Source organism: Hemicordylus capensis, chromosome 4 (genome assembly GCF_027244095.1).
Source record: "Hemicordylus capensis ecotype Gifberg chromosome 4, rHemCap1.1.pri, whole genome shotgun sequence".
Lineage (NCBI taxonomy): Eukaryota > Metazoa > Chordata > Lepidosauria > Squamata > Cordylidae > Hemicordylus > Hemicordylus capensis.
In genome coordinates, this window is record NC_069660.1 from 84,640,570 (window position 1) to 84,659,478 (window position 18,909).

Consider the following 18,909-nt stretch of genomic DNA (forward strand, 5'->3'; position numbering starts at 1 on the left):
AGATCATATAGATTCAATCACTCTCACAAACTTCTGCTGCAAAGGTGAAAACCTTCAGTTTCATTCATATGACCTGCTCATCCTGAGGTCTTCTGGCTTCCCTTTTATAGAATCCGTATTCAGCAGTATGACATTGGCCTATAAACTGCTGGAGACATTTGGTTGCTTGTATTCTTTCTTTTGCTGGGGCCATTTGAAATTCTTCCACCTCTGAACATTTTCCTAGCATTACGCGGGTGGGGTGGGGAGCAAGCAGCACTGATCTTTATGTGCTGTGCCAGGGGAACTTTTTTTCTGGTAGGGCTCTAGTGCCTTTAACAGCTTTATGACAAGCAGATATTCAGCAAGTGAAGCATTTTCTAGTATAGCGAAACAGCAATGGAAAAGAGTCACCAGCTGAATTCCTGTTTGTTACATGGCTTTTAAAGGCACAGAAGTCTTGCCAGAAAAAATTCTAGCAATCCCAATCAGTATCCAGAGACAGTGTATACTACTAAAAATATTCTTCTCTTTTCCAGTTCCACAAACTGAGGATGTCCCTAGAGGGCACACTTCCAACATTCAGGTCCTTCCAGACAGAGGTAAAATGATGTTTGAAGACTTTACAAAACATCTTTCAGGCACTGCAAGGCAAATGTATATTATTGATTGACTGATTAAATTAAACTAGCTGACCCCGCACAGAGTATCTGTGCACTCTTTGGGGCCAGCGGTTACCTCTTCCCCCCCACCTTCGGCCCCAGTCTCTGCTTCAGGGCCCAGCCACCTCTCCTCCCCACCGTCACTTCTCCCCCCCCCACCCCGTTTCTTTCCTCCCTCCTGGGCCTTGCCTCCATGTCCAGGCAGGGCCTGCCACCACCTCTGGCCTCCGCGGCCAGGCCCACCACCGCCGCGGCAACCAATCCTCCTGGGTGCGCCTCAGCCAATCAGCTGGGCACTGGGACACACATTCCAAGGCACACCCAGGAGAATTATATATATAGATTAATACACTTATGTACCTCTTATTGCAGAAGTTTCAAGGCAGTTTACAAAAAAATAAAAACCAAAAATTTAAAAACATTAGAACAAATAAAATTCAAATTAAAACAAACATCAGTAAAATTAAACCAAAAGCGTGACTGAAGAGATGTGTCTTCAGTTGTTTCCTAAAAGCCATCAGGGATGGAGCAGCTCTAATCTCAACAGGAAGTGCATTCCACAGCCCTGGGGCAACTACAGAGAAGGCTCACCTTTGAGTGCCCACTAGGCAAACTGATGGCACCCTCAAAATTTCCTTTGAGGATCTTACTAGGCTATGGGGTTCATAACAAAGAAGGTATTATCTTAAATACCCTGGACCCAAGCCATTGGGGGCTTTATAGATAATAACCAACCCTTGGTATTTTGCCCCCAAACCTATTGGCAGCCAGTGTAGTTCCTTCAGAACAGGAGTAATATGGTCTCTTCAAGACAGCAGCATTCTGCACTAATTGCAGTTTCTGGACTACATACAAAGGCAGCCCAACATAGAACTCATTGCAGTAGTCAAGCCTGAAGGGTACCAGCACTGTTTTAAGGTCACTTTTTTCCAAGAAAAGGCACAGTAAGCGTATCAGCCGAAGTGGATAAAAACCACTCCTGGCCACCACCTCCACTGAGGTATCAGAGAAAGGTTTGGATCCAGAAGTGCACCCAAGCTGCATACCTTATCCCTCTGGGAGAGTATAACCCCATTTAGAATAGGCAGATCTATTCCATCCTCAGAATTATTGCTCCCTACAATGAGCACCTCCATCTTATTTGGATTCAGCTTCAGTTTCTTATCCTTCATCCAACCCATTCCTCCCATAGGCAGATATTTAGGGAAGTTATGTCATTTCCTGATGAAGTTGACATGGAGAAATAGATTTCGGTATCATCAGTATACTGATAGCACCCTGCACCAAATCCCCCTATGGTCTCCCCATGAGGTTTAATGTAGGTATTAAAACATTGGGAACAAAATGGAGCCCTGAGGGACACCATATAAAAGCTGTCGCTTTGAAGAGTAACAGTCTCCAAGCAACACCATCTGAAATCTATTCAAGAGTATGAGTACCACTGTAAAACAGTGCCTCCTTCACCCAAACCCCTCAGGTTATCCAGAAGGATAGGAACATAGGAAGTTGCCATATACCAAGTCAGACCATTGGTCTATCTATCTCAATATTGTCTTCACAGACTGGCAGTGGCTTCTCCAAGGTTACCGTGATCCCATGGTCAATGGTACCAAAAGCTGCTGAGAGAGCCAAAAGGACTAACAGAGTCAAATTCCCTCTGTCAATACCTAATTGGATATCATCCATTAGGCCATCTAAGGCAGTCTCCACCTCATAAACCTCCTGAAAGCCAGTTTGAAATGAGTCTAGATTATCTATTCCATCCAAGGCTGTCTGTAGCTGAGAAGCCACCACCATCCCATTCACCTTGGCCACCCACGGACCAAAGAGATGGGCCTAGCTCTGAGGGATCCAACATAGGCTTCTTTAAAAGAGGTCTAATAATTGCCTCCCTTGAGACAAAAACTTGTACAATTCTAGGAAAGGCCTTAAAGGACAGAGCATGAGCTATTGTTACTTACACTGATTACTGTAATAATATTCTGGTTGATCTGTTTCCACGCTTAACATTCTAATTTCTGTTCTTAATTCTGCTACCTGTAACATCTTTAATGCCTGGCATTTTGACTATGTTTCTCTCCTGGGCTGATGCTCCCCTCCTCTTTGTTGAACTTCTTCTTGTTCCTCTTTCCCCCTCCATTCCAGCACTAATATTTTAAAGACCAGGATTACTTCTTCCATCTTTCACCTCCACCCTTTTTCTTTTGCTGTTCCCTATAAATGAGAATATCTTACATTAGACTACCCTCCTCCATTACTGTACTTTTTTGCAATGGTTGTCAAAGGCCTATCTGTTCACACTGGTATATCCTAATCCAATAAACTAAAATAAATGATAATTTGATTTCCTTTTACTTATACCTCCCTTCTGTTCATTGCTACAGCAGCATCGCCATACTGGTGGTTGGGGTGGGGGATATATAATGAGAAACAAAAATGCCTTTATGTGCAAGAAGACCCTAAGGTATAGTTTATGAATTTGCATCCCACCTTTCATACATGGAGCTCAATACCGTGTACATCAGGGTCCCAGGTGACCTCCCATCCAGGCACTGACTAGACCCAGACTTGCTTAGCTTCAGAAGGTGGCTGTATCATGTGCTTCTGGTCCTTCCCTAGGTTATTCAGGATATTTTTCTGGAATCAATTTCAATATTATGCTAATATGTTATATGTTAATTGGTAACATTTGTGCCCTGCCCTTCCTCTCCAGGAGCTCAGAGCAGAATTTTAGCCTTGCAACCATCCTGAGAGACAGGTTATGCTGAGAGAGAGAGAGAGAGAGAGAGAGAGAGAGAGAGAGAGAGAGAGAGAGAGAGAGAGAGAGAGAGAGAGAGAGAGATTTGCCTAGTGAGCTTCACATCTAAACAGGGATTTAATGTGGGTTTCCTAAATCCAAACCCAATGCTCTCCCCGGCCATTATATTTAACAGTCAAGAGACTGCGAGACTGCTGAGCCCACCTCTTCTGAAATTCACATTTTGCTCTACACTTATTTATTTGCTTGCTTGCTTGCTTACTCTCCACTTATACTTTTTCAGAGGCACTTCACATTCAAAGGTTATATCACAGGCTCCAAGGCTAGTGCCCATCTTAAATCAGGTTTTTTTCCCCCTTGTCCCCTAGAATGACAACAGCCATCAAGTACTCCACCAGCAGGAATACTGGCAGCGCCAGCAACAGCTAGCAGAAGCGCATGAGCGCCAGTTGGCTGATATACAAGCCAGGAACCAATATCTGGAACAGCAGAAGGAGGGTAGGAGAAAATGAGAGCAATATTTAGTCATCACCCTCCGCTGGGCACCTATTGCTCCTACTTCAGGTTAAGGGAGTGACCTGAACCAGGGAGCAAAATGATCAAGGATGGACATGCAGTGCCCATTCAACAGGACTGACCCATAGAGCTCACCATCCCACAAGTCTTAGAGAAGGGGGGAGTGCAGAGGAGTTCCTTATGCAGAAGTATTATTAGTACTTCTAAAATACTATTGGTAACCTATTATTATGTAACCTAGATTTTATATTTGGGTGGGCCTTGAGAACTACCATCACACAAAGGCTATGGGCGCAGAAGCGGTCTCAGAACTCAGCACTGGGCCCTTTTGAGCAGCTGCCCAACTATTCCAACCGCTGATGTCAGCCCTGATTCTGAACAGGGATGTGATTCAGATAACATTTGGGGATATCAGTTTATTTGGGCCAAATGTTCCAATACTGTTTGGCCAATGTTGCATTTATGCAGAGATCCGCAGGTGTCTTTCGGAGTTGAAACGAGGGGATTCAGCTACCTCTCACATTGAACAGCTATTGGTAGAGCTGAACACTCAGGAGGGGAAGAACCAACTTGCTCTGGATGCTTTGCGGAAACAGGTGGGACTTCTGCAGGCAGCAGCAGAAAGCAGGTAAGGCTCCAAGGGAAACAACCATTGACAACTCCTCCAGGTTGCATGTGTTGTGAGTCAGAGGCTAAAAGAATCCTAGATCACACCCAGCTCTTGTGTTCCTATTATGGGAGTCAAGTCAGTATGTGAGGGTCAGCAGAAGTCAAGGATCATATCAAGGCATTCCATCTAGTCATCCAAAATGTGGGATGGGGGCGGAAAACAAGCAGCACCATTGACTAAAGAAAGCAAGGCGGCTCTGTGAGCACCTCCTCTCCTCCACGGGATAGCTCCACACTGAAATACCCTGAGTGGTGGCTGGAGATCACGCAGCAATACAAACCCATATGCTGAGAAGGCATGTAGATTGGTTTGTTCAACTGGTTTGTTCAACAGAGTACCGAAAACAGGGGGGGAAGGTTCACTTTACCTCACTCCCTGCTAAGAACACTTTCTTTCACAGTCCCAGGTGATGCAGTAATACCTGCAGAATGATGACTCAGTCAGGGTCAGTGCCCTCACATTTTATCCATTTGTTCACATCAAGCCTAGTGGTCTGGAGAGGGCAGCTAATGGCCTCTCCTAGTCTACTTTGGTGCCCCCCTCCTGCCGTCCAGGTCTAAGTTCTTATACTGTTTCCCATACTTCCTGCTGTTTCTTTTTAGAAGCAAACCAGAACCTCCCACCAATATGAGGGCAGACAGTTCTGTGGAGAAGATGGGGGAGAAGGCCATCATCAAGTCAGTGTCATTTCCTGCAGCTGTTGGACCTCTCTCTTCAGAAATACAGTGAGTGGAGTTAGTGAGGAAAAGCCTTTGAGGCTGAATGGGGCAACAGCTTCTGTAAATGGAGATAATTAGTAAGAATGTGGATGCATTATAATGTTTGTTTGCTGCCTGATTTGTTTCCTGTAGAACTTTCTATGCCTGACCCAATTTGGGAAACTTTATACTTAAGTGGCACAAAGTTAAGTGGGTTGTTTAGGCAAGAGATGGTCTTCTGTGGATGGGAACCCGTTGGGAGGCAGTCACCTTTCACTGGGTGAGAAATGGAATACCTTTCTTCCCAGTGTACACAGTAGGGTTGTCACATTTCCCCCCTGGGCCATTATAGCAGCTACATGAAAAACAGATATTCAACAAGCGCAGCTTCCCCTATATTTTAATCTCAATGCCAGGGCAAACTGCACCTGTTGAATTTTTGACTAGGATGCAGCTGATAAAGAGATAGAAAACTCAGAACAAAATGTAGCAACACTAGTTGTCAGAAACTTGATGGTACATTTTGTGTTTCCCTGCAGGGCCTTGTATTTGGCTTATCTGCAGAATGGAGGCAGTGACCACAACATCATAAATCAGATGTATGAGCTACAGATGGAGACCACAGCATTGGAGAAAGCTGGAGCAAGGCCTGAACATAAAGGCAGAAAGAAGAGTGAGCTGTCTCCCTGCCTACGTCTGCTAAAACCTAAATACTGTGTAGCGGACTAGGAGAGCAATGTTGTCCCTAGGGCCTTGGGCCCGGTGTTTATCTGAGAGACTATGTCAGAACTAATTTGTGGTGGGAAACGGAGGGCTAGAGAAGCTCATCTGGCAAGGTGTGCCTCTTTACTGGCAGGAGAGGGGAACAATCTTGCAGGGACAAGCAACAGAAGGAGGTTCTAGACAAAGAATCTGGAGCCACTGTCCAGCAGGGCATGAGCAGAAGCTGGGCTAAGGCACTGGCTTTTTGGACAGTGCCTTAGATCTGCACTAGCAACTATTGGGCCGAGATCGAACAGTTTTATATTGGTCCCAGTTTTATTGTGGTCCAGGTCCCTTCCTGGAGTCTCAGCAGGACCATGATCAAGAGTAGATTCTTGTTTGCCTTCCCTTCTCAAGTAGGGTTGAGAAAGGGAAGGCCTCAGGCTGCCAAATGAGTGCTGCATCTTTGACTTTGGATGTTCACCTGGGCCTGCTATAATCTCTGCTCCTGAGGCCCTGGGAGTGATAGTGGAAGGTCTGGAGCTGGCTTAATGGCTTAATTTGGGTCATGGGATTGCTTGATACCACAGCCTTCCTGAAGGTGGCAACTTCATTTGTTTGTTTGTTTGTTTGTTTGTTTATCAAATTTGTACACCACCCCAAACTTATGGGATGGCAGCCTTGGATTGTCCCTGAGGCAGTGTTATCTCCTCTTAGCCCTAGTTTGGGGCTAGCAGCATGGTCCTCCTCTTTTGAGGAGGTCATCTCTGTTTCAGAGTCTGAGCACAGGCTGGGCCTCACATTAAGTAGAGTCTTGTCCACAAAGGTTCATACTACAATAAAGATGTGAGTATCTGAGATGACACAGGACTACTGGAGATGTCATGGGACTACTGGTAATGTAACGCAAACCTCTTGGCAAATATTCTCCTCTTCCCCAAGCAATCCCTTTTGCTGATTGGCTCTCCTTCCTGTCAGTGCAGAACATAAAGATAGCCCCAGCACCTATCAGCGGGGTTTGGATGCTGAACTACTGTCCATTGAGTTGGAGAATCAGCGTCTGGAGGATGAAATTTTCAGGCTGAAGATCGTGAGAGACCGAAGAATGGAGGATGGTATGACCTTCCCACACCTATTCTGTAAAACTTAGGGTCAAAGGCAATACATAGGGAAACCTGGGATTCAACAGTCCACAAGAATGCTGAAGCCAGGCAGCCACTTCTGAAACCCAGGGCCTTGATGTATAGTTTGCATTTAAGTAAACACATAATTTTGGGGCACTTTATTCTGGACATTCAGCAGCAAAGGACAGGAAATTCCGTGGTTACTAATCTATGTACACAGTTAACTCCAGTTTGCTGCTTACCAAATTCAGTTTCCATTGTGGTCTGTAATTGGGAGAAATCCTGAAAGATGGAAGAAGTTGAGTTTGGTGTTCTGCTACATAGCCAACCAAATATCAGTTTGGCTGAGGACACCACACTGCTGGCAAGTCCGAGAAAGTCCTTGTTCTTTCTGAACCATACCCTAGCTTTCCACGATTATCCTCGGGGATCTACAAACTTTGGCTAGTCTTCGTGGCCAAGCCAAATTTCTGACTGTCAGAAGCCTGCTTCTCCCTTTGTCCTTGACATCACACTGTGTCTCTTCACAAGTCTGCACAAGGTCAAGGGCAATCTCATGCCCCAGCTCCAAGTTTGGAGCTGTAGAAGAGTCTGGGCAGGGATTTCCCTGCACTTGCGCTAGATTGTGGAGATGTTTGGGGGGTCCTGGAAGCCCAGTACAAATTGCAGGGATAACCCCTGCCCTCTTCTCCATCTCTAGAATTTGGACTTGCTTGGTTGCTGGGAGCTGAGGCTAACTTGGAGCTGGGGAGAGTTGGGGTGGGGATTAGCACAGCTCAGCATAACTGCAAAGTTCAGCACAAGTGTGGGGTGATCCCCACCCCTTCCACAGATCCAAGATGAAGATGAAAGCTGGGGCTTCTCTTGTCACCCTCTCCAGAAGGTAGTAGAGCACTTATGGCAAGAGTAGCCAGTAGAATTGTGGACCCCTGATAATCTGTTCTGTAGTTTGGGGCTGCTGAGATAAAGTCTGTATCTTGAAGTGTTTGGCAGTTCCACATTTCTAGAGAATCTTGGCTCAGTGACTCTGTCTTTAAACTCTGTAGTTTTGTAATGGATGCTGCTGCAGTCACTATGCTCTTGAGATGTAACAGAAGCGTTAGGTGGTGTGCTTGTCCAGGAAAGATGGAACAGGGCTTTGCACTGGCTCCAGTTAAGAAAACAAGGCACCCCCATGGAATCTGACTCTTGTTCATTCTCAAAGTACTTCATCTGTACATCTTTAGCCCAATATTACTGTAGTTTGGGCAAGTGTTTTCTATGGAGATCTTTCTTTACTCTTAGCCTTCTCTGTAACTGGGTGTGGTGCCCCATTATGGTCTTCCCTCTGCTTAGCCCTCTTCTCCATATTCCATTTCACCAGGATCTTTGGACAAAGAGCTGGCTCAGCAGCAGCGGGTACATATGGCAGCAATGGCTCAGCTGCATACTGAGATTGGCAGGATGAGGTATGACATAGAGAGGATGAAGCCAAGGCCACCCAGAAGGGGGTCACCACCCCTTTTGCCTCCTCCAGTGGCTCCACCCCTGCCACCTCCTCCCCCTCACCATCTCCGTGGGCTTCCTGACACCAGGTTCCCAACTACCAACATGGTAAGTCCCCTGTTATCTGATGAGAATTCTCTTACACAGAAAGGTATAAAGCCACAAGAGCTAGCACAAGTAGCAGAAGTATGGCACTGAAACAGCATGAATCTCTAGAAAAGTTCCTCTTGTGGATTTTGGCAGTGTCATCTCAAGCGGTTGGCTTCCTTATAGATGTGTCAGATCTTGTCTCTTTGTACTTTTCCCCAAGTGTGACACTGGTGGAATGAGATTCCGCTTCTGCCATGCCATGACAAATGTTCAGTATTGTGCCAAAAGCTGAAGCATGCATGTGACCACTGGCCAGGGAGAGGGAGACAACATAAGTAGGATTTTTCTGCACTTACTACATACTGATGTTGTCATGGGAACAGGTCATATGGTGATGACCTGCAAGCACTAGAGTGAGCACTATAAGATATTCCCCTTAAGGGATAGAGCTGCTCTGGGAAGAGCATCTATGTTCCAAGTTCCCTCTCTGGCATCTCCAAAATAGGGCTGAGAGAAACACTTTAGTGTTTCAAAATGGGGCAAGATTTAAGTTAGCCTGGGCAGTCCAACTCTAGGAGAAACCAAGAACACAGGAAAACTTCTACTCGTGCAAGATTTGAGAGGACTGGAGAAAAAGTGTCTGCCATGCACTTTGTGGAGTGAGAAAGTGCACATGGTTGAAAGCTGTGTTCAAGGGTTCATGCTTCTGTAGGAGCAAATAAGCTGGCCACTTTGCTCAGGGATTAATGGTTTATATGAAGCTGTATCAATCAAAAGGGGTGGGGGAATACAAAATCCCTCCTCTAGCTGTGAGGTGTCCCAGGTAGGCTGCCACAATCCACTTTTTAAATATTCTCTTCCATTCTGGGAGAGTAAAGTGGAAAACCACTCCCTACAAGAAAGGCTTGAGCAATCTTAGGCCTTCAAGGGCCTGTGACTAGGGCAGGACCCAATAAGGAGTGACACACTATAACAACAGCAAGGATTTATTAATAATTGGATAAGGAAAACTATAGAGGCATCAACAATCGCTGCTTCCATTCCAGTAATGCAGTCAGGTAAAAGAATTTAAACAAAAATAGGTTCCCAGACACGTCTAGCTAAACTGGTCCCTATCCTTCCTACTTACTTCCAGGTAAGAGGAGAAGTCACTGAACTGAAGTAAGAGGAGAGCTGGTCTTGTGGTAGCAAGCATGACTTGTCCCTTTAGCTAAGCAGGGTCCACCCTGGTTGCATTTGAATGGGAGCCTATATGTGAGCACTATAAGATATTCCCCTTAAGGGATGGAGCCACTCTGGGAAGAGCATCTAGGTTCCAAGTTCCCTCTCTGGCTTCTCCAAGATAGGGCTGAGAGAGATTCCTGCCTGCAACCTTAGAGAAGCTGCTGCCAGTCTGTGAAGACAATACTGAGCTAGATGGACCAAGGGTCTGACTCAGTATATAGCAGCTTCCTATGTTCCTATGTAACTTCCAGTTGATTCCCAGGCCAAGGCTGTTAGTCTCCCCCCCCCCTTTTTTTTTACAGTAGTTTGCTCAACAGACTTCACTCAGAGGCCTCCAGGAAAGAACTGAACTCTGACACAACCCACCCCTGCTCCTCTATAGGCTGTTGTCCAGTAAACCCTGCCCCTCACTCTGGATTGGGCCACAGGGATTTGATTCTCCTGGGCTTTCTTCCTTATTTGGAGAAGCCCACCCTCCAAGCAGTTACTCTAATTGTAACTAGTCCTCCCTCAAGCCTGACTATCACTACAGAAGTGTTTGGGTTACACTGTTAAGGGACTGATCGTTTCTTAGAGGCAACAAGCTTCCTTACAGTTAATATTGGTATTTCCCCCTTTCTATTCTTTGATGATTTTAAGACTGTCCAACCAATTTCTCCCTGTTACAGGACCGTGTGGGATCATCTGGCACATCTGTGAACCAGTACTTCCTGGATCCCTCTGATGTCCTGGGACCAGCTCCATATGATCCAGCGTATGTCAGTTCCATTATCCGTATTCTCCTAGCTTAAGGGACACAGCATGCTCCTTCCTGAGATAATTAGTGTGAAATCTCGCTCTTGCATTGTTCTGACAGTCACCTGGACATGGTACAGTATTTTAGGGTGGAGAAGTTCCACCTTTCCCATCCTATTACTATTACCTATTTCCATTTATTCAGAGCACCAGAAACCTATTTGATTGGTGCCCTGTTTTTGTTCGTTCCAAACAAAACTCTGGGTCTTTCAGATCCCAGCCAGTTCTGAGAAAATGGTAGCATTAGCTACTGTATGAGTGTGACAAATTCTCTTCTCTCTGCAGATCTGGTTTTGTGATATTTTATGATTTCCTTTTGGGCCTGGATCCCACATTCTACCAAGTTCGCCTGGTTTCCGGCCTGTACCGTAATGGACAAGAGCTGGGCAAACCCACCCCATTGCCTATAGTCTCCTCAGATATGGGCCAGTCCCCACAGTATGTGATGGATGGGCAAAGGGGGAGCTGTGCCATCTTAGCAGCCAGGCAGCCAGTCCCAAGGTGAGTGTAGTGGCTGTTCCCATGATGCCTTGTCTCTCCTCTTCTGCCCAGCAGATAGATAGCTATTCTCAGTTGGCAGATTTGTTTTTATTTTTTAAAATGTGTATATATATATATATTTTCCCCCCTCTATAAACAGTGCCCAAGAAAAATACTGTTATAGGGAAATTCCTTTGCAAACAGCTTTTGTCAGCCATCAGGTATTGTCAACTGTCAGGTAAAGCATTACCTGCCAGCATGGTGTAGTGGTTAGAGTGCTGGACTAGGACTGTGAGACCCAAGTTCAAATCCCCATTCAGCCATGATACTAGCTGGGTGACTCTGGGCCACTCACTTCTCTCTCAGCCCAACCTACTTCACAGGGTTGTTGTGAGGAGAAACTCAAGCATGTAGGACAACGCTCTGGGCTCCTTGGAGGAAGAGCAGGATATAAATATAATAAATAAATAAATAATACAGATCTGATGGCCTGGAATATTTTATTGCTGCTGTTTAATATTTCTGCAACTCTTACCAGCTGCCAGGCATTACATCTTGTTTCCCTCAGCTACCCATGTGGTGTCCTGGCTCATTCAATGCGCCCTAGCATCCTAGTTTTATGCCAAGGGTTTTGTGCCAAGGCAGAGCTCTTAGAAGGCCTTGGCACTCCTGGGATCAGTGTGGTGCTCAGTTTGCCATAAAATGGTAGCTCTCCATCCAGTTTTGCACTTGCCAGAACCAGTCCTCTTATTTACGTGTTTACACTACACGAGTGTCATTTAAAGGAGTAGTAGTTTGTCATCCCCCAAGCACAGCACAAAACCCATATGCAGAAGAACCTGGACCAGGATTTGTGGAGGAAAAAGGAGCTAAGCTGGTGTGTGTTACCTCTATTTGTAATTGCCTTTCAGAGTCCTCCCTTCAACTTCCATCAGCCTGGTCACTGAGCTTCAAGCCTCTGGAGGCTTTGATGCTTATGGGCTGGAAATCCAGAATTTAGCCCCCAGGGGGTGGACCAAAATTAACATCTTTGACCATTTGCATCAAGTGATGAGTGGGCGCTGGAAGATTCCTGTTCGGGTGCTTCCTGTTAAGCCTGGCCTTACTCCAGAACAGTTAAACGGTGTACCCCAGGTGAGGACCCTTAACAAAGATTGGAGTAGAATTCTTGAAAGCCAGAACAGGTCCCTTACCCAATTAATTATTTCCTCTCCATCATAAAGAGGATATCACTCTGGTGGTCTCAGAAGGATCATGGTGAACCATTGGTTTTGGCTCTAATACTAGTTTGCATCTTTCTCTGTTGCATCTCTTTGGTATGACTGTTTACAGGTGAAACAGACACCTTCCCAGGCCTCATGTAAATAATACAAAAATCCCCAGGCCAATGACTGATACTCAGAACTCCTTGGCCAAACCAAGAAATATTGGTCCATCTTTTAGTTATTTTAGTTGTTTGCTTCTGTTTTCATTCTAACTAATTCAGAACTTGTTTCATCTCACAGGCCAGCAAAGCAGAACTTTATTTGCGATTGGTGAATGCGAGAGATGCTGACATGCAGTCAATGGCAGAGATCCACCCTGGCAATGCCCCCATGTACAAATATGCTCCCACAGTGAGTAGGACTCTATAGCAGCTGGCAAAAAAAAAAAAGATAGAGAACACTGCTTGGAACCTCAGATGTTCTTCCCAGAGCGGCCCCATCCCCTATGGGGAATATCTTGCTGTGCTCACACATGTAGTCTCCTGTTTATATGCAAAGAGGGCAGATCCTGCTTAGCAAAGGAGACAAGTCATGCTTGCTACCACAAGACCAACCCTCCTTTAGATTACCTCCATAGGGTTATCACGTTTCCCCCCTGGCAGGGTTCCTGTTCTTTTTATACCTGCGTGACAAGACAAAACTTCAACAGGTGAAACCCTTCCTAGCATAGAAATGCAAAGATGGTGGAAGCTTCACCTGTTGAATTTGTGCCTGTCTTGCAGGTATTAAAAAGAATAGGAGCTCTGCTAGGAAAAACGGTGGTAACTCTAGGGTGGAGAGGAGCGTAAGTTGCTTTGGATAGCCTCCACTTATGATTGAAATGAACCCCAGAAGCAAAGTATGCAGTGTGAAGTGGTGTATATATAAAATCCCACTCTGCTGCACAATGATTGTTTTCAGTGGGAGCATCTCTCATAAATGCTTTTAATGCAAGAAACTTCCTGCATCTAATATAATGGGAATTCACTCATCCTCCAAAGGCTGAGGGGTCAACAGGGTGGAGAGGTATGAGAAACTGGGGTGCTAATAGTAAGGAATGGAAGCAAGACAGCTTGTATGGCAGTAGATGCATGTCAGTCTCAGATGATGAACACTTGAGAGCTATGAACAAGAGGACTGAGGCCTTGCTTTTCTCTAGCATATTTGCAACTGCCTACTTTCCATGCTACCTCTCCTCCTACCTGTTTAATCCTGTTGTGTCTTCTCTCAAAAACAGGTATCCAGTTGCACAGCACCCCCTGCAGACTTCCCTCCGGCCCAGCGCCCTTTCCACCCTGCCCCCATCAGTCTATCCTTTTCTGTTCCCCCTTACACTGGCTTTGTTGACCCTCCTCCTGTTCAAGAGCAGCCTCTCCATCTAATTAATGAAAGGTGAGAAAGAAGGAAGGCGATTCCCATTCTGCCTCAGGACTATGTTTTCCGTCTAATGAACATTAATCAGCATAGTAACAGACCACTGTGTCCTCTGTGTGTATAGTTTTGTATGTTTTGATTTAAAAGGACAGCATTATGCACCACCAGGGGGAGTGAATTTCTCTGTAGCTTGCACTATACTTCATCCAGAGGCAATTTTAAGACTTCATGACATGGAGTTTCATTGGTGATGGTAGCACTGCAGGTGCTCCTTCATTATATCCACCCCTTCAAACATACCCCTTGAGCTGAGCCTGTGCTGTTCCCAGATTCATCTGTGCAGTAGAGCAAGACCATAGTCAAAAATCTGCAATCGGGCCACACAGCCCAGCAAAGCACAATGTTGACTAAGACAAGAAGGAGTCTTGTTGCATCTTAACAACTACCAAACATATTGTAATATAAGCTTTTATGATCTACAGTTCACTTCATCAGATGCAATCTGATTAAAGCTTATGCTGTAATAAATCTGTTAGGTCTATTGCAGCAAAGATTCTTAAAGACTAACACAGCTTCCTCTCTGGAAATGCGTATTAAGGGTTCTTTCACATCACGTCATACCAACGTTTGCAGGGAACTTTCCCCAAGCTTCCAGTTAGGCAATAAGATAGCAAACCGGGAGCACGAGAAATATGTACCCTATAAATATAATAGCTGGATCATTATTGACCAGATTCTTCCTTGTGGGTATGTCCTTTTCCCACACTCTAGATTAACATTCTTGGGGCATTTGGTCTATCAAGGGCTGTTGGCTAAAACGGAAAGTCTTATGTTCAGACACAGTAGCCCTATTCATATATTACATTACACACTCATACAACAGATACAATAAGAACAGCCCTGCTGGATCAGGCCCAAGGCCCATCTAGTCCAGCATCCTGTTTCACACAGTGGCCTATTGCTGGAAGCCTACAGGCAGGAGTTGAGGGCATGCCCTCCCTCCTGCTGTTACTCCCTTGAAACTGGTACTCAGAGGCATCCTGCCTTTGAGGCTGTAGGTGGCCTATAGTCCTCTGACTAGTAGCCGAAGATAGACGTCTCCGCCATAAGTCATATGCTAGGTTGAATGCAGGTACAGCAGTACAGTTCCTGTCTGTGCCATGCATTTGAGAAACTTGTACCCATTTTTTAAAATGAGAGCTGGTGTAGTCATTCACACAAAAACATGTATTAGTGTACAGACATCTGTACACTCATACAGTGTGATGTCTGATTAGGGCTATCATATACCTCTGATTATCAGATGCTGAGGATAGCTATTCCCTGCTGTTTATCTCCATCACATATTTATTTATTTATTTATTAAAACTTTTTATACTGCCCAAAACCTACGTCTCTGGGTGGTTTACAACAGAATAAAAACAAAGTAAAACATTTGTTAAAACAAAAAGGCGGGGGGGGGACACACACATTACAACAACTTAAAAATTTTAAAATAATATTTTAAAACAACATTAAAACCATTAAAACAACATTAATTAAAAGCCTGGGTGAATAAATTTGTTTTTAAAGACTTTTAAAAAGCTGTCAGAGATGAGGAGGCTCTTATTTCACTAGGGAGTGCATTCCAAAGCCTCAGGGCAGCAGTGGAGAAGGCCCATCCGTCCCTGAGTGGCCACCAGACGAGCCGGTGGCAGCTGCAGACGAACCTCTCCAGCAGATCTCAGTGGGCGGTGGGGTTCATGCAGAAGAAGGCGTTCCCTTAAATACCCAGGGCCCAAACAGTTTAGGGCTTTATAGGTTATAACCAGCACCTTGTAGTTTGCCCGGAAACATATTGGCAGCCAGTGTAGCTCCTTCATTACAGGAGTAATATGGTCTCTCTGAGATGACCCAGAGACCAGCCTGGCTGCTGCATTTTGGACCAGCTGTAGTTTCTGGACTATATACAAGGGCAGCCCCACATAGAGCTTATTACAGTAATCCAGTCTGGAGGTTACCAGCAGATGTACCACTGTTTTGAGGCCGTTCACCTCAAGAAACGGACGCAGCTGGCATATTAGCTGAAGCTGATAGAAGGCACTTCTGGTCACCGCCTCAACCTGGGAGACCAGGGAGAGGCTCGGATCCAGAAGCACCTCTAGACTGCGTACCTGTTCCTTCTGGGGAAGTGTGACCCCATCCAGAACAGGCAGATCAAAATCATCTCTCGAGTTCCGACCCCAGACAATGAGTACCTCCGTCTTATCTGGATTCAGTTTCAGTTTGTTATCCCTTATCCAGCCCATCACCGACTCCAGGCAGGTATTTAGGGAGATTATGCCCTCTCCCGATCATGCTGACATGGAGAAATAGATTTGGGTGTCTTATGCATTGGAGGTATTATAATAGAAAAGCCCTTTCCCCTGCTGTTTATCTCCATCACATGCATTCCTTATGCATTGCAGGTGATGTAACAGAAAAGCCCTTTCCTCTCCAAAATTTATTTTGGAATTATCTATAAACTCATGCTATCTCCATTAAGGCAGCCTGATAAAATCACATGGTGAATGCATTGCTCCATGGAAATGTGTATTTCAACATAATTACCAACAGTCCTTTGGTCTGGATATTGCTTGCTTGAGGTGCTTCTCAAATGCATATCTTTCCAAAACATTTACCCTTCATCTATCTTACCCCATTCTCCTCTTTGAAGTAATAAACCCTGCAAGTCTAGACTCTTTAATCTGATAAGGAACCACCACTGAATAATCTGTTTAGCATACTGGGAAGTTTAGCATCCAAGGAAGTACTCTCAGTGGCCATGGAGTCTACCTGACTCAAGTGTATAGACTCATTGAGTTAATTGTGGCTGGTTTTTTTTCTTCCTTGGCTTTAATTTAATTTAATTTAATTTAATTTTTAGTAATTCTCTGCAGCAATTTTCTTTAGCTGCTTCTGGGCAGGGGACAGTCTTTATTGGGAAGATGGAATGAAGGAAAAGAATTAACCTTCCCCTTCCTGCACCCTACAGTAACCCCTGACCCAGAGGGGCCCCCCTTCAAAACACAGTTAATGAACTGTAGGTAACAGCCACCCAGAATCCTTTGGGTGCTTAGACATTTTGAGTAGCCAGCAACAGAGTCTACAGAATGTGAATTTAACCTGAGCCTATCAAGCAGTTAATGGAAGATGAGGGGAGTGGGGGAAAGAGAAGCCTAACAAATCTGCTCAGTCCTCCCATTTCACCACAGGCTGATTTCTCAGCTGCAGAAACAGGAATCATATTTCTCTCAGTGCTGTTGCCTGGACCCCAACCCTTTTAGTTTGTCTCTTTTAGTACAATGCTTAGTGAGTTTGGGAGCCTTATAAACACAATAACACACTAGTTACTTTTCTATTCGTGCCCCAAGAATCGTGGCCAACGATAATCAATAAATCCTTTGTATTATGCTGCCTGTCACTCATAAAACCATGTTACCCTGTCTGTTTGAGCAGGGCAACCCAGGCTTCCAACACAAGAATCCACCATTCCACAGCACAACTAAACTGCATTGCATAACCCCCCTCCCCGCCCTCTGCAATCTTATGGACAACAATGGATGAACAACAAAAATTTTGAGGCCACTATATCAATCCATAAACTTAGTTAGCAAGCCCAAATGGCACAGAACCGTGACCCCGCCCCGCCATTTGAAGAAGGACACTATGGCCACAATAAAGTCTGTACAAACTCTCAATTTCAGATTGAATCCCTGATAAATATAAATATACACATTGACTGACATGATGAGGGAAACTATTCAAAGTGGTCCCATTTAAATTAAGTTAGGCATTTGAGTACTACTCAAATTACTACTTTGAGTAATTTTCCCCATCATGTCAGCCACAATCTTTGAACACCCCAAATATTTTATCACATTTGCACATTCTTCGACAATCCATGACAACCTCCCTACTAGGTTGGTTACACCACCCAACACAAGATTAGTCTTTTCAGTGAAAAGTATTATCCTGTTTTGGTTTGTTTTCTCCTCCTTTGTATATCTGTTTGTCATGTTTTAAAATATATATATCAATAAAATCTTATGCTAAACAAAAATAAGGTCCTCCTTATTTCAGGGGAGGTGAAAGAGCACTCCAGAGGCCTCAGCCTCAGCAGAACTCCAGGCAGCCAAAAGAAGGAAGATTATTGGGGTTCATCCTTGATAGAGTGAAAGATGCCCCAATGGGAGATGGGGCCATCCGACTGACAGGCTACCACCAAAAAACTGGCCAGGTAGGGAGCAAATGTGTGGCTATGTCATTCCTTGGCTACTTCACCAATTAATAATTTAACCTCCTGCCCAAGACATCTTGATGAAGAAAGAAGTGGCTCACTTCTTAGCAGCTGTACCTTAAGAGCCAGAAAGAGCACATGACACATATTGCAAGTGCCATGCAATGCTATAGTTCCATCCCAAGAGCCCTATTCAGATTAGGTTGTACGAATATACAGATATCTGTACAGTCATACATGTTTTTGTGTGAATGACTGTACCTGTGTGTCATTTTAAAAGGGAGCCTGGGTACAAATTCCACAAATGTAAGGAACAGATACAAAGTATACGAAGTACTACTGTACCATAACATGTGAATAACTGTACCTATGTACTTTGTACCTGTATTCAGATGCTTGTATGAGTATTAAACAACATGTGAACAGAGCTAAAGAGGTGAATCCATTTGAGATCATTGTAGGTTTGAGGCACTTGCTTCCAAGCAAATATGTTTAGATGTATTCTGCAGACTTTTCTAATGAGTGGCATGAAAAATAGCAGGGATGGTGTAGTCATACTGCATCTTGTCCAAGCTCTGGCAGCCTGGCAGAATTCTGTATACTCAAATAGCTCTAATGGAGCTTCTTATATAGTTTGCAGGCTCCTAGCTAACCAGGAGAGGTATATGTGGATGAAATTGGGATATCTGATCCTGGCAGGGGCGTAACTACTATTAGGCAAGGGGAGGCGGCTGCCTGGGGGCCCCCACACCTCGAGGGGCCCCCCAGAGGCAAGTCACATGACTATATATTGTGAAGTGTGTGTGTTTGTATCAGTGAGGGGCCCATTTTAAAATTTTGTCTCAGGGCC

The 18,909-nt window shown here is 44.8% G+C and overlaps 1 protein-coding gene across 10 annotated transcripts in view; it reads left to right on the forward strand.

Moving 5' to 3' along the window:
* The window catches only part of CCDC17 (coiled-coil domain containing 17), a 67,294-nt gene that overhangs the window by 17,383 nt on the left and 31,002 nt on the right, over positions 1 to 18,909 (forward strand). For all 10 annotated transcript variants that reach the window (XM_053244301.1, XM_053244299.1, XM_053244297.1 and 7 more), the window contains 13 exons: positions 519 to 581; positions 3,768 to 3,897; positions 4,384 to 4,543; positions 5,188 to 5,310; positions 5,823 to 5,956; positions 6,969 to 7,100; positions 8,473 to 8,702; positions 10,577 to 10,662; positions 10,989 to 11,204; positions 12,095 to 12,317; positions 12,689 to 12,799; positions 13,665 to 13,819; positions 17,903 to 18,059. In XM_053244301.1, the coding sequence (XP_053100276.1) occupies positions 534 to 581; positions 3,768 to 3,897; positions 4,384 to 4,543; positions 5,188 to 5,310; positions 5,823 to 5,956; positions 6,969 to 7,100; positions 8,473 to 8,702; positions 10,577 to 10,662; positions 10,989 to 11,204; positions 12,095 to 12,317; positions 12,689 to 12,799; positions 13,665 to 13,819; positions 17,903 to 18,059 (1,905 nt within the window). In that variant the 5' untranslated portion in view covers positions 519 to 533. The remainder of the gene's footprint in view (positions 1 to 518; positions 582 to 3,767; positions 3,898 to 4,383; positions 4,544 to 5,187; positions 5,311 to 5,822; positions 5,957 to 6,968; positions 7,101 to 8,472; positions 8,703 to 10,576; positions 10,663 to 10,988; positions 11,205 to 12,094; positions 12,318 to 12,688; positions 12,800 to 13,664; positions 13,820 to 17,902; positions 18,060 to 18,909) is intronic.